Below are 16,246 nucleotides of genomic sequence, written 5' to 3'. Positions count from 1 at the left end.
CTGTATATGTAAGATTGTGCATTCATACAATACCCTATTATTAACTGTATTCATGGGGCTATCAATAACTGTAAAAAATGTATTCTTCCTGTCCATATTCCTTAACCAATAGGTACATTATATCTCAAGTTTCTCTTTCCTTTAAAAAAAATCTTATTTGTTGAGAAAAAAAATCCCAACTCGTTTATCTTTAAAATTTTCCTACATTCTAGATTTGGATTATTGTATCATTTAACATATCCTTCTGTTCTTCATATAGTATGCAAAGTAGTTTTCACATATGTGCACGTGCTTGAGTTGGTTTAGACTTAGTTCATTTTTAAGTTTTTAAGGGTGCTTCATGAATGGTGCTGAAATTTTCCTATTGCACAGCTCAGGAGGCATGTGGTGATTGGTTTTTATGGCCAAACTGTATCCCTCTATTGAAGCTCCAACTTCTGTTATCTTAGAACATGACTATATTTGGATAAGGGACCTTTAAAAAGGTGACGCCATTGAGGTTTGTTTTGTAGCATGGCCCTATTCCAGTCTAGTGTCTCTATAGGGAAATGTTATGCATGCACATAAACAGATGGTATAGTTGTGCATTTACATGGGTAAGTCCATGTGACATCACACAGACATCAGTTTGGCTCATGGGTGATTTCAAATGAAATTATACCTGATATGTCTGCCTCTGCTTTCAGTGCCCCAAATAAAACAATAGCTCTGTTTGCCTCCAACTCGACAGCATATACTGTTCACTGTGTATCAGACAGCTTGTTTTGTAAGGCACCAAACAGATGCGGCCCTGCTTACACTCCTTTGCTGGGAGTTCTGGGTAAAAGGAGCAGCAGTGTACATTAGTGCCGTAGCTGCTAGTTCAGTGATGCAAGCACTGGCCAGTAGCGCAGGGAACAGATGAGCTTCCCGATGCTATAGGTAGAGTGAACAGGAGCAGTGCTAGGAGCCTCAAACACTCTTCTGAGAGGACTGTGGAATTACTAGGTAAACAAGCTCAGGTTTCTTGCCTTACCAGTTAGTGTTTTATCTACTGTTTAAAGAAGGTCCCATCATCCAGATACAATCTTCAGGAGAAATCTGTGTAGCCAAAAAGAAAGTCTCTTTACAATTATTCCCTTTGTTCTGAGAAAAACAATGCTAATGCAAGTTTAGTGGTTATTTGTGCTTCTACCTTCTCATCTGAAGCTCTTTGACCCACTAAAGATAATATATTTATCGAATATAAGTGTGGCAAGTTTCAAATAGCTATTAACTTTTGGTTAAAAACATTCTTCATATCATTTCTATATGTCTAATATAAAGTAAATATGTTTTAGCTCTTATCTCTGAGAAATTGCCTGAAGGGCGCATGCACATGAGTGTGTGTGTGTGTGTGTGTGTGTGTGTGTATGCATGTGTGTTGGGGAGGAGCTTCATTTCATTTCATTTCATACTCAGGTCTTACCTTGGCTATTTTCCTGTATGAGTTTTTAAATTCTTTGCCTACTGTCTCATACCCAACTAGCTTACAACCAGTATTACCCTTGTATGCCATCAGAGTCCACATTTTGAATAGTCTTTGTATTCTTCAACAAGGTAATGGTTGCTGAGAAAAATATGCATTGAATAGATAATTATGTGTAGCATAAAAACATCATTTATAACTATCCATTTTCAACTTTTTGGGGAACCTCTATACTGATTTTCATTATGGCTGTACCAGTTCCCACTCCTACCAGCAATGACTGAGTGTTCTTTCTCCAAATCATTGCATGAATGTACTTTCATTTGTTTGATCTTAGCCATTCTGACTTGAGTTAGAATTGTTATGTGCATAGATCATTGCATAACTCTTCATCAGAAAAGTTATCTTCTGTCAGCAAATGTTAATTAACACAGAGACCTACAACTGGACAATGTGCAGAGAGAGAGAGAGATTATGGAACAATAAGACGTCTCTACCGACCCCTTCCCTGCTCAGAGATCTATGAGAAAGAGGAGGAGGAAAGGCTGTACAAACCATAGGTGGTGACTCCAAGGGAATATCGTCTTCCAGACAGAGCATGATTGCTGCACATATGAACTCACACGGACTGTGAGCGCACACGCAAGGCGTGCACAGGGTCAAAGCAGACAAAATCCTAGCGCTGAAAAGGAAAAGTAGTCACAAAGTCCTATCCCTAGCCAAGATGCTCTTTGCAGTTGATAACTACTGGGAAAGGGAAAACTGGTTTTCTCAAGCCCCATGCCCAGGACTAGTTGACCAGCACAAAATAGACTCCATGATCTTTTGTGTGCTTTTTGCTTTGTTTTACTGTATCTTATTATATGTTATTCTTTGTTTGGATTCTCTATCTGTGTGTCTGTCTCTCTCTCTCTACTCTGTCTGTCTCTCTGTTTCTCTGAGAGGGAGAAACAGCCTAAAGTTGTGTGGGTATGGAGGTAAGGAAGATGTGGAAGGAATTGGGAAGGAAAAGACTATGGTAAAAATAGATTATATATGAAAGTTTTAATGAAAAAATAAAATTCATTGCATCCCAGTAAAGGGCACAGAAATGTTTTAATGCCAGTAACAATATGGAATAAAGGTAGGCATGGGCACATAGGTTTTATTGCAGCATAAATTTTATATCGAAGAAGCAGACACCATTCATTTTTTAGAAGCATGGTGTGTTGAACAGAAGTACAAATGCTCATAGTAATCAATAAAAAGCATTTTATTCAATGCTTTCAAAGAATGGGCTTACAGCTCCTGAATTTTCAAACTTATTTCATTGTACAGCGTTTTAATTTGGTTTTGCTCTAAATTTCCTTGATTTTTATTATTCAGTGTTTATATCTCATATTCATTCAACAGGTAATCCTTTATTTTTCATTTCTTTGATTACCTTTTAGTCAAAGACAATATTTCTTAATTAAAAAAAAGTTAATATTGGGAAGAAGAAAACACTGAATTTGTTAGAATGACAATATTTCAATAAAAATATGTGAAACTGTACTAGAATTGTGCACGGAATAGTGTTTCATTTTAGTCTTGGGCATTGCAGTAATTTTTTGTTCATTTACAGAAAAGAAATTTAACAATCCAAAGATACGCATTTGTAATTTGAGACATTTGGTGTCTTCCTGTTTATGTGACTTAAACTTAATAGATGTTAATGGTAGAGTCTCCTCAATTTTTAAAAAGTTGTAACAGTTAGCTAACTGTCACCAATAAAAAACATTGGCTGCATTATGATGTATTCCTTGAAACAAAACTTAAGAAATTGTCGTACAGTGGTGTTATGATTTGGATGGAAACTGTCTCCCACAGGCTTGCATAGTAAACACTGGGTCCCCAACTGGTGCTGCTGTCTGGACAGGTAGAAGCCATTTAAATAGGTGGGGTATAGTTGGGGTGCGCATAAATACAAGTACTTACACTCTAGTTTCAAAGGCATATCTCAGTACTTTATTAACTTCGCCTAGGATTTACATGTTACTTCCTCCATAAAGTTTAGTCTGTGAGACGTGAGACTGTGGTTCACACTCACTTGGTAGTTTCACTCATCTTTGGGATCTGCTTCTTTCACCAAGGAGTAGCTGCAGTTGAAATGGCTAAAACTAATCAGGGTGTGGAATTCGAAAATGTCTGCCTCTCTTCAGTGACATTTTATAATCCCTAGAGGGATCACGTGGTTTGAAAGACAGCGAGGGGGCTTTCAAGACTTAAGTGCCTGGGCTGCAGGGGGAGGGTGATTTATTACTAAGAAGGGGTGTTCAACTTCACTTGAAGTTTATGTGGTTTAAGAGACCCTGTTGGACAGAGTAGGAAATTCGTGTTACAAAACTGTTGGATTCATATTTCTTTCATTGTGTTGTTGTCATTTCTTGTTGCTGCGATAAAGCATCCTGACTTAAAGTAGAAAGGGGTTTATTCAGGGATCAGTTTCCAACAGATGCACTCTGTCTTGGCAGTGAGGACCTGGATCAGCAGGGAAGCATATGGTAACAGGAGCAGGAGGCTAGCTGGTCATGTGGCTCCACATTCAAGAAGCACAGGGAGAACGGGAATCGGGTTATGCTGTGGGCCCGAAGGCTTTCCCGTACTGGCTCACGTTCTACATCACGGCTCTCCTCGTAACGAACGGTGCCCCGGCCTTCCCAAACACCGCCAGCAGCTGTGCACCAGTAGTTCAGCACAGGAGCTGGTCAGGAAAATGTCGGATTTCCACCAACAGCAGTTGGGGTACTTTCTAAGAAAAAGTTCATGACCCTGAATACCAAAGAGCTGTTAAGACGCACTTCAGTACTTCATCAGTTTCAAGCTCAGAAGTGTTTAAGGTCAACAATTACTGAAGAAGATTATGTTTCTGTAATTCAAGATTTAGACAGTTTTAGAGTTAATAAATTAGAGGCTTTAGTCACTGCAGCTCCCATGCCTAGAACTGTAAAACTGGCAGTTTGGAAAGAGCCCAGCTTGTTCTCCTATTTGTGCAGATGAAGTATTTGATATCCTTGACTTAGAGGAAGCCAATGTAAAAGGGAGCTTATGTATCAGGCCAGCTTGCAGTAAATAATTCATGTGCTAAACTATTTATTGAACTAAATAGGAGCCATAAATTCCAAAAGAAACTAGACATAGCTTCGAAGTTATCTTCAGTTCTACTTAGCAGGGAACAGCTTTTGTGATTTAAAAAAAAAGTTATGATTATTATATTGGAAACTGATTAATGTACATCTTTATAGTGTATCACAGCACATTGTTTTCAGTTCTGTTAATTCATTGTAGGTTACTTAGGTTGGAGTGCTCTGCCTTACAGTTTTCCTGTGATCAAAACAGATACCAGGGTTCAAGAGCAAGAAGGTGGGCTGACATCCTACTAAGTTTTCAAAGTCGCCTTATCTATACAACCTATTCTCAACACAGTTACTGTGTGTAATGTTTTGTCCAGTAAACAGCCACTGTTCAGAGGCCCATTTTGCATAGCAGTTGTGGACTACTATTTAAGTGAATGCATCCCTTCTACTGAGATGTCACTAGCATTGAAAAAAAAAAGATATTCCTTAATATCTACAGAGGAGATTTTTTTTCATTACACAGAGACTGTCTAATAATACAACCTTTAGGAGATTAAATAGCCTGCAGAATAATGCCTACAAACATATCATAGTGCTTGTATTAAAAAATTAACATATTGAGATGCTTAAAAATAAACATTGCACAGCATGGTTTTGAGCACTTGGAGTCCTGGCTACATTGGAGACTGAGGCAGGAGGCTTATTTGAGTCCAGAAGTTCAAGACCAGCGTGGACACCACAGAAAAACAAACAAAACTCTCAAAACCCAACAACAAAAAATAAAGTAAAATGCTGCTCTGCAGAGTTCTGAACTGAACAGATCTCACCATTTTGTTTTCTAAATTGGTCTGCATTACCTTTTTTTTCACATATCTACCAGTTTTACCTCACTTGATTTTAATCTTATTTTAGAAGAAATGTATTGGTAGTAAGGAAATCCCAAATTCCTTCATATGGAATTACACCTGTGCCCAAGTTACATTTTATTATAGAGAGTAATAATAGTCAGAGGTAGACAGAGAATTTGGCTTCTTTATGGGGGTTGTAATTTCAGTGCTCAGTGTCACAGAAAATTACAGCCTAAGCGGTTACTAATGTTTTTTCACAGGGACTTATTTGTCCTCCTTAAACATTTTAAAGGATATAATCGGGCAAGGAAATTTGCATAGGCAACATTTTGGGGAGATCTGATTTGTGTTAAGTATACGTTCTCAAAGTGTGTTGTTAAGACCCGTTTAAAAAAATTTTTAAGGTGTGGTTTGCTGTGTTCACCACTTCTAATCACCGAGATACAATGCAGTCTTGGGTAAGGAGAGCCATATCCATGCCTGTCATCCTTTTATTCTTCATGGTCACAGGCACACAGTTAGATATGCTTTAGTGAAACCATAAGTATTGCTCACGTTATCTTTATTCCTAAGTATTTTTATGAAAAAGGAAGTCGGTAGAACTTGCAAAGCCCCTCTGCATTCTATTGAAAGCTGATTAGACTCCCGAAGAAAAGCCCTGTGTTTCAGTTGAGAGCTACTGTGCAGCCTCCCCATTGTGAAAGATGTTTGCTAAAATGACTGGAAGGCTGTATATGTTCATATGTGAACATTTTCCATACTTGTCACATGTGGCAAAATTTGATCTTTCAGTTAAATTGAGAATTTGGGATAACTTGGATTTCAGCACCATGACCTTATGAGTTTTACTGTTGTCCTATAACTAAAGAGTGTTTTTACTGAGGTTGATGGTAATTTTAATGAATGTGATTTTTCAATATTATGCTGCTGATATGTTCAGTACTTGAGAGCTGTAACTTTTGGAACAGTTTGTTGTTGTTGTTGTTGTTGTTGTTGTTGTTTTCAGGTGTTCAGTGTATTTAAGAAGTGTCAGACACTATAGCATTATCAGGACACATGGTGAAGGAGATAAGGACCACTGTGTGTTTGAGTATGGATACTGTGTATTAAGATAACCATAAAGTCATGTGGACTGCTGCCACATGTTTATTAAAGTTAATTACATAGTTTCCTAACTTGTTTAAACCCAAACTAGCTTCTCAGGTTTGAGCTGGAGATAGGTTTGCTTTTGTGTCCAACACATAAGTTGTTCAAGTCTGCTGAAAGACTACTTACTTTATTAATAAGTTGGGTTTCAGCGTCTCATCCTTCCTTTTAAAATAAGTCATTGGCCAGAAGCCATCTCACTTTCATAAACAGATTGCTGGTAGATAACCAGCTGTTGTTTCCCCTTTCAAGTTCAGGTAAGTATAAACACAGCTGTACCCTTCCTCTTTTTCGTCTCTTATCCGTAGCTGAAAGACTTCAGTTCAGTGTTTCCCACTGATTGGTCAAACATAATTAATAATTAACACTGGAAAAAGAAGTGTAAGGAGCCATGTGGTATGGAAACCCAGAGTAACGTATCTCTCAACCCTCACCAGAGGAGCTTTTTTCCTTCAGTAGAAGGCAAGTGAGATGAAGACTTTAAACTCATCAAATTGAGGAGAATTAGAAACAACGGAATGCCCAGATCCAAATGGAACATTTATCTTACACCATTATTCCCAAGGGATCATTATGGAAGAGGGGAGAGAAAGATTGTAAGAGCCAGGGCTGGTGGACGATGACAAAGAAAGAGTTTTCCTGTAATCGTGGTTTCTCGACACAGCATGTATGAATTCACAGCAGTTGTGGCAGCATGCACAAGACCTGCACAAGTCCAAACCAGACAGAATTCCAGCCAGGAAAGGTGATGTGGACATGAAGTCCTACCTCTAGCTAAAGAGCTATTCACAACTGATAGCTGATGGGAGAGGAAGCTTAAATTTCCTTTAAGGGATGGTACCTTATAGGTCAACACTCCAACAGAGGAGCACACATACTTTTAAAAGTAATTGCATACAAATTGAACTTGATGGAATAAAACACACAGTTGAGTGAGTAAGGAAGGGGACGTAGATTTGGGAGGGGAGGGATTACATATCAAAATATATTGTATGAAATGCTCAAATAATTAATGAAAAGATAGCAAAACTTCAATATAGACTTTTTGCAAGTTGCCGCTTTAGAACAGTGTGCTTATATTATTTATTAAACAGATCATCTGATTCCACAAAAAGATAAAGGTAGTGTGAGGTGCTCACATCTGTATATTGCTTGTGTGATTTCAATAAATGTTTGTTATAACTTTTTTTAGGGTCAGAAAATATGTTTAATTATGTGACTGGAATGAGTAGAGCATGATTTTTAGTAACTCAAATTGGTAATAAAAACAAATAAGAATTAAACAACTTGATTGTTTCCGTGGAGATGTGTAGAGAAGACAGGAAGGGGAACTGAATATTCCTAGAGCCAATCTGCTGCATGTAAAATTGACCTCATCTACTTAAAGGATGAGAACTGTTGGTTCACAGACGCCAAAGGAAAAGAAAATGTAACAGGAAGAGATGGAAGAGATTTGAAGGTAGAGGAGTATAGTTTCTAAGGAACTATGCAAATATTTGTATTTAAAAACTGTACAGACAAAATTATGAGGATAGTAAGAGAGAATTACACAAATGTCGGAAGAGTCAATTGGTTTAAAAAAAAAAGATGACTGTGAGTTTGACTTTATAATTTTTGCAGTAAATTTTTAGCTTATAGGTAATTTGAAATTGCAGCTTCAATTGCTAATTATCCTATTCAGAGAGAGGGAGGTAGACAAGAAGTCCTATCGAAGGAGCTGTTGGCAAATGACAACTGCTGGGAGGGTCATGACCAGCCTTCTAACATTGTGATGTGATTATCTTCAAAGTCCCTAGAATGATGTAATCAGTTACCCCCCAAAAAAAATCTGAAAATAATCTCACAGTGTTTAAGTTTATGATTTTTTGTGTTGGTCATCATTCAGAGCCTTATGTGGCCCATTCAGCCACAGGTTAAAGGGTGGACCCATGTTCACCATTTGAGTTGCCATATTTTACCACAGTTTAGCTCTTTGTAATCATATCACATGTATAGATAGATTCTATATGACCAATCACAATCAGATACTAAAGAGTTGTTGCAAGGATCCCTTGTACTATGAAAAAGCCTGCTACAGTTGAGTTTTGTTTTTTCTTTTACTTTTTTACACAGGGGCTTAGCTTAAATTCTGAAGATCAGTGTCTTAGCTACTGTTTATTGCTGTGAAGAGATACCATGACCAAGGCAAGTTAGACAAAAAAAAAAAAAAAAAAAAAACAATTAAATGAGGGCTTGCTTACAGTTGCAGAAGATGAACCCATGTTCATTGTGGCAGTGAGTGTGATGGCCTCAGGCATACACAGCACTGGAGCATTAGGTGAGAGCTTAAATATCGCCTATAAGCAGGAGGCAGAGAGAGAGAGAGAGAAAGAGAGAGAGAGAGCAACTAGGCCTGGCATGGCTCTTGAATGCTCAGAATCCATCCCCAGTGGCATACTTCCTCCAACAAGGTGCAACCTCCTAATCCTTTCTAAAAAGTCCACCCACTGGGAGCCTAGCATTCAATCCATGAGCCTACAGGGTTCATTTCATTCAACCACCACTATCCATTTCTTCAACTTGGAACATGTCACCTGTTGAGCAATTAAATATGCAAGTTTCTATGTCTTACCTAGAAACATCAAAATCTCTTGGACTGTGGCCCAGTGACATACAGTTTAATACAGATAATACTTATATTATATTGTGAAGGAGGTGAGACTGAGATCTCAATGATGAGAAAAGAGCCAGCTCTTCCAACCCTTCCTAGGGTTGTGGGGAGCAGTAGAGTAGTGCTATCTATCCAGTGGGAGTGTGCTGCCAGCCAGCACTGCTGTGTGCCAGTCAGCGAAGCCACATTACAGTAGTAAAAGAGCAGGTTGAGAGTGATGGCTCAGCTTAAGTAAACTGCTTGTCATGCAAACATGAGGACATGAGTTTGGATCCTTGTTATTCATGTAAGAGGACAGACATGGTGCTGTGTGCTTGTAATCCCAGCCCTGAGGAGATAGACAAGAAGATCCTGTGGGCTTTCTGGCCTACCAGTCTAGCTTAATCAGTGAGCTCCATGTTCAGGGAGAGACCGTGTCTCAAAAAAACAAGGCAAGGGGCAGGTGAAATGGTTCAGGGCACCTCTCTCTAAATCTGATAACCTGAGTTAAATCCCTTAGAGCCACGTGAATGAGAGAACTGACAGTATAGTTTTTCTTTGACCTTAACATGGACTTTGGCACACAAAAGCCCACACACATGTGCACATGATAAATAAATACTGCCTAAAATTTAGGCAAAGAACAATAGAGGAAGACAACTGATGCTGACTTCTGGCTTCTATGTCCACATACATGTATGAATGTGTACACAGACATACACACCACTACACACAGTACACACACAACCATGCATACCAAAAAGTGAGAAGAAACAGGTTAACTTTATAATATGCTCTGCTAGTATATGAAATTCTGATTATGTTAATATAAATAATTTTTATTTCTACAAAGTCTTCAAAGCCTATTATATTTTTCATACAGTCTGGACTGGCGATGTTTCAGATACTAAGAATCTGAATCTGACTAGTAACTATCTATAGATTTGCACATATTTATTTAGAATGAACTGCCAGCACAAACATCTCTCCCAGAGCAGTGTCTTAAAGAAATGTTTATTTGACATCTGTGCATTTAAAATACTGGTCTAGATCTTTGGAACAAAATCAAAACCAGATCTATAGATTTAAAAATCATTGTTAGGAAAGAGTTGTCACAGCTAAGTAGTTGTCACTGAGGACTGAGGACTTACTGAAATCTCCTTATTTATTTGTTGGTTTTTTTTTTTGTTTTGTTTTTTTTACTTTCTGTTGTTTTGTTTTGTTCGTTACTGCACCTTAGAGAGATAGAAGAATATCTGAAAGGGACCTGAGTATCCAGGTTTAGGGGAACATAAGCATTTGTGAGTGTCTTTTTAGTTGGCTCTGTTCCTAGCTGAGGATTACCAAGTAAAAAGAGTTTAAGGTAAAAGAGGTTAAGGATATTGAAGGGAAAGAGAAGTCCTCAAGTTAGGCAAGGTAGTGTTGGGGTCGGGGGGCGGGGGCCTTATTCCAACAATGCAGAAACAAGATAGGAGAGCTTTTACAGATTAAAATCTTTGGTTGTCATTTATGTTGCATTTTAAATAAAGTGATCTGCTGGGCTGTAATGGGTTGGAAGATGAGTCAGTTAATGAAGTCAGAACTATGCCTAATCGCTGGAAGATCAGAACTGTTAACTGGCCGAGGGGCATGTTGAGCCTGCCAGCCAAGGGTGTGTGTTGTTGTTGTTGTTTTCTGCTTTTTTGAAAGTAGGATCTCTCTACATAGCTCAGGCTGGTCTAGCACTCAATGTGTTGCTTAGACTATCCTCAAAGTCTCCATCTGCCTCAGGCTCTCAAGTGGCAGGATTATAAGAATTTCCTAACATGCATAACTATTATAATTAAATCCTCTCTACTTGTATATTATCAATCTATAAGTTTCTTCTCTTACGGCCCTGACTTATAGCTGATGAAGTTACACTAATTGTAGACATTCATCCATTTTTGTTTTTTGTTTTAACCACATTTTATAATTAGAGGTTCAGCTATTCCTGGCTCTTTGTTCACTGAAGAATAAGTTAGAACTTCCATGAGTAGGGCGTAGGTGCATTGTTGTTTAAAGCTCTTGATGCACTTTTGATGTGCTAAGGATGAGACCTAATCTCTATAGCACAGAGGGCACCACTGAGGCAGAAGATGAAGCAATTCACCTGCCTATTCTCAGAGTCCAGCATGTGTTAAGCTTTCAGTAACTATTGTAAGGATAGGTCTAAAAGTATTGATGGAAAACACTCAGGTTGCAAGATAGACTCAATTGATGGAACTATTCTGAACCTCTCCATCTGCATTGTCAACAGGTCTAGTAAACTGCTCCACTGAGTATCTGTTAAAGTCACTGCAGTCTAATAAAGACCACCACCACTTTATTTCTTCAATTGAAAATAGATTCTCATACAATACATCCAACCCCAGTTTCCCCTTCCTTCAGTCCTCCTACCTCCTCCCACTTCCCTTCTTCTCCAGAACCACTCCCAATCTGTTTCCTCTTCAGAAAAGAGTAGGCTTACAAAAGACCAATCGACAACAGCCAAACATGACAAAACAAGATACAGTTAAACAAGGCAAAAGCCCTGTTATCATGGTTGGGCAATGACATATTACAGGAGGAAAAGAGTCCCAGCATCAGGCAAAAGAGTAATAGACACACCAGCTCCAATTGTCAGGATTCCACATATACACCAAGCTACCAGCCATAACACCTATACAGAGGACCTGGTGCAGACCCCTATTGGCCCTGAGTTTGCCGCATTGGTCTCTGCGAGCCCGTTTGAGCCCTGCTCTGCTGATTCAATGGGCCTTGTTCTCCTGTTCTCCACCACTTTAAGCACTTTGTCGCTGGCAATGGGCAAAGAGACACCTTGCCTCCTCACTGGCTGTAGCACTCAGGAGAGTGGACCCTGGTCCTCATCTGGACAACAGTGGGACAGGCCATGATGGGGAAGGCACAGGTGAGCCAGCCCCCAGGGTGTGAGAGCAGGAGAACTGTTCCAGCCCCTCACAGGTTGCAGCATTTGGGAAATTGGGTCTTGCACCGACACTGGGCAGCACTGTGGAGCTGGCCCTGAAGGCATGGGTACAGGTGAGCTGGCTCCAAGGGGATGAGAGCAGGAGAGCTGACCATGCCTCCTGCTGATGGCAGCATTAGTTGGCCTAGCCCGAGCAGTGCTAGAGAACTGGCCCTGGTGGTACAGAAAAGAGAGAGATGGCAAGCTGACCAGCTCAGCTACCACCCAGGACCAGATCCAGGGCTCTGAGTTGGCCTACCCCAAAAATCTGTATCATCTGTGAAAGGTTAGGACATGTTGACAGGAAAGGTTCTGCTGATTCAAAGCTGCAGGATCTCCATGACACAGGGCAGCAACAGGATAACTTGGAGAAGCCCCAGTGAGGATCCAATATTGATGGTGCCACAGAAGCCAGAGATCTTGAACCAGATCAATGACTCATTATAATGAGCATTTGCAAGTAAAGATGTGTGGACAGAGGGATATACTTGAGACACACTGTGACATATTACAGTCTCCACAATGAGATACTTTTCTATGCTTTGGTTTTGTTTTGTGTGTGTGTGTGTGTGTGTGTGTGTGTGTGTGTTTTGGGGGAGATTGCAAGAGTGAAGGGAAGATATGAGGGAAGATGAGCACAAGTGAGACTGGAGTTCATGATGTGAAACTCACCAAGAATCAATAAAAAGTTTAAAAATAAGTTTGATTTCCAAATTTTTACAGCATCAGTTACAATAAACACTTCAATTTCACAAAAATGTAAAGCATGTATATTTAACCTCCATTTCAATATCCTATTTTTTATATTTTTATTTAAAAAATTTAGACAATATAATTTGTTCATGTTTTCTTCATATTCCATTTTCTCCCAGATCCTTCCCACATCCCTACCTATCCAAGTTTATGTTGTTTTTTGTCTCTTTTTCAAAAACAAAAGTCAAACAAACAAAAATCAGAAATAAAAACAAAAAGCCACAAAAATGGAATGAACAATGAATATTTATAATTCCTTGCTTTGATTCTTTTTTTAAAAAATACATGTATTTATTTATTTTGTGTGTATAAAGGTAGGACACACCTGCCATAGCACTTTTGTGATGGTCAGAGCACAACTTGCTGGACTTGTTTCTCTCCTGCTGTGTAGGTCTGTTGGATCAAATGGGGCTTCAGCATTGGCAGCAATCTTCTCTACCCACTAAGCAGTCCTCCCACGACTCTTAAAAGCACTGCAGTGGCTTCTTGGATTTTCTTTTGAGCTCTGGTTTAAAAAAAAAATCAATAGTGAGAGACATAAAACACTCTAGAAAGAAAATGAGCTTGTAAACACTGCATAACACATTATCAGAATCAGAATTAAATGGAGTTTTCTGTCAGACATTTTATGAAGTGTTCCTTGCCGTGTGGACATAGTAACTAGCAGATAGGTATCTGTTTCATCTCCCAAAACCAACTGTTAAAGTCATTCCAAAAGCTGTAGCAGGGCTACTCCACAAAGGAGCACCTGTCCATGTGGTCTGTTAGGATTGCAGAGACCTCAGCGCCAGACCCCAGCGGCGGCGCTGTACTCACTACAGTATCAGTTTGGGACCTTACAGAGTGCTACAGCTTGCACTCTTAATGAGCAATGAGTGAAAATCACGCTGTGTCTAGACTACAGGAAAAGGCATGTCCACACAAGTGGTCTAGGAAAGGAATTTATCTATGGGAGATTTAAGGAATTCTGGCTCAGAGCCACTACCAACATAGGTGTCTTCGATGTCAAGCGAAACACCTTTACCCCTGCTGGGGAATGTTGGAAGTTCCTGCACAGGTGTGATCCTGCAGCTGGCAGTGTCACCGAGCAGTCCCGACACTGATTTTTGGTCGGGACACCTGGTAGGGGATCTGGAGTATCTAGCACCACAGTAAAAGATGCTTATTGTCTCTCCACCTGTAACTGCTGCTGTAAGGATTTGGAAATCAAACTTATCTGATGCAACTTATCATTCTAACAGTTGTTATTGTTCCCACAGATGAAAAGAAGTGAAGAGTCAACAACTAAACAAAGCAGTGAAGAGCAAATAAGTAACCTCCATTGTTGGAAATGTAGAAAATGTGTCGCCAGTTCTGGTTGCTTCATGAATTACCTTGGGAATCAAGTGACTGAGGTGAGTTTTGCTGACTTCAAGAACATTGGAGCATAGAAATGTGGAGTTACACCACTGTGCGCACACCTACTCCCCCACGCCTGAAAACATGACAAGTACCTTTTCGAATCTGTTACATTTCAGTGGTCGAAAACCTAACATTTCATTGGATATAATTTGTATAGAATAAAACTTGCTTACAGCTTGATAAACTTAATTGGCTCTGGTATGAATCAGTTCAAGACACACATTTCCATGACCCCAAAAGTCTGTTTTGCTTCCTTTCAGCCACGGTACCTCCCACTCCAGGTACCTGCTTCATTGCGCTGTTTCCATAGGCTGACGTCGCCTGTCCCTGCTGTTCTTTCCAGTGAAGTAAAACCACTTGCATGTTCCTTTTGCCTTATGTTTTCCCCAACGTCAGATTTTACAGTTTCACGTATATGCCATGGGCAGCCATTTGCTGAATTCTGTCATTTAGGAGTGTGACGTTTACCATTGTTTCACGCTGAGGAACCTTTGTACTTACTCATTTTAGATTATTTGTGCTTATTGTCATTTTATGCTATCGAAATTTGTGTGTTTTGTCACTTTTTTGATGTCTTTGAAGATGAGTATCTCAGTCACAGGATAGATAGACCTTAACTTTTTAATCAATTGCTAACAGTTTTCCAAAGTGATCATTCCAATAGCAGTGTATGAGAATTCCAGTTGCTCCAGTACATTTCATCTTTATGATTTGTCCATTCAGGCAGATGGACGTAGTGGTGTATCATTAAAATTTGGTTCGTATGTTCCTGGCAACTGGTGATGGAGGAGGGTACCTTTTCCTTGCTTATTGATTCAAAGCCATTTAATAGTCAAATTGTTTATATTTCCATCATTTATTTTTCTGTTGTTTATTCTTCAGAGTGGCCCTCTATGGAAGCTAATCCATTACCTCTGCCCAAGTATAAGGAGATTTGAGAGACCAAGGGTAAAAAATTTTTACTCAAGTTTACAATGTGTCTAGGCAGAGAGTCTGGACAGTTCTAGGATGCATTGGTATAAGGTGTGGTGCAGAGTAAAAAACAGGCTGCAATGCTTTGAGAGCTAAGAGGTTTAAGACAGGCCCGCATAGCCTGATGGGAAGAGTGCTGGTGCCTGACCAGTACCTGGTGAAGAAGGTTTCCCAGAAGAGAGAATATGAAAATATATAGACATATATCTGTGCATGTATTTTTGGCTATTTCAAAAATGTGATTTGAGAACTGTAAAATATACCCATTTAAAAATATAATCCAGTAATTTTATTTATTCATATGCAATCACCAAACAGTTGTGACACCGAGAAGTTTGTTTTGCTTATTTGTCTTGCCACTATCCCTAGCTGCTTTCCATCTGACTTTCATCTCTGTGCATTATTCATATAATGTGTATTCATTATAAAAATATATGTAAAGCTGTTCAAAGTACCTTATATATTTGTATGATGATAAAAGTCTGTTAATTTTAAACTTACTTAAGTATATCTGGATATGCTGCTACTAGCGAAACACAAAATATTCAGAAGTAATAAGTAAATAATGAAACATTTTAAGGTTATGGATGAAAGACACCACCCAGGTAATCAGGCAAGAGAGAATCTGAGCTAATAATTGAAGGGAAAGGATCCAACAGTCATTTCATTTGAACAAATATCTGTTGGTGTGCTCATGGCAGCCACTGCTTTAACAGAAGTGGGTGATGGAAGAGTCAAACCCACTTATTTATTGAAGAGTTCTATAGTGAGTCCTAGACTAGTCTTTAACTCTCTTTCCCAAGCCCCTCTACAGTCCGATACCTGCCCCTACCGCAATCCCAACTGTAGCAAACATTGATGCACAATGTCTTGGGAAGACCAGTGCACAGCTATAACTCCCACTGCGGGTCTGTATGCGAGGACGTAACAGTGTTTTGCAATCTCTGCACAAATATAGGAGGCAGCTTT

The 16,246-nt window shown here is 39.2% G+C and overlaps 1 protein-coding gene across 5 annotated transcripts in view; it reads left to right on the top strand.

Moving 5' to 3' along the window:
- Positions 1-16,246, top strand: part of Rnf180 (ring finger protein 180) — a 153,084-nt gene that overhangs the window by 8,600 nt on the left and 128,238 nt on the right. For all 5 annotated transcript variants that reach the window (XR_009592407.1, XM_060385689.1, XM_021654028.2 and 2 more), the window contains exon 2: positions 14,164-14,298. Coding sequence is in view for 4 of the 5 variants with exons in the window: in XM_060385689.1 (XP_060241672.1) it covers positions 14,164-14,298 (135 nt within the window). In the remaining variant the exon portion in view is untranslated. The remainder of the gene's footprint in view (positions 1-14,163; positions 14,299-16,246) is intronic.

The sequence above is a fragment of the Meriones unguiculatus genome, chromosome 6, assembly GCF_030254825.1.
Source record: "Meriones unguiculatus strain TT.TT164.6M chromosome 6, Bangor_MerUng_6.1, whole genome shotgun sequence".
NCBI classification, from domain to species: Eukaryota; Metazoa; Chordata; class Mammalia; order Rodentia; family Muridae; genus Meriones; species Meriones unguiculatus.
This window is presented reverse-complemented; position numbering and strand designations above follow the sequence as displayed.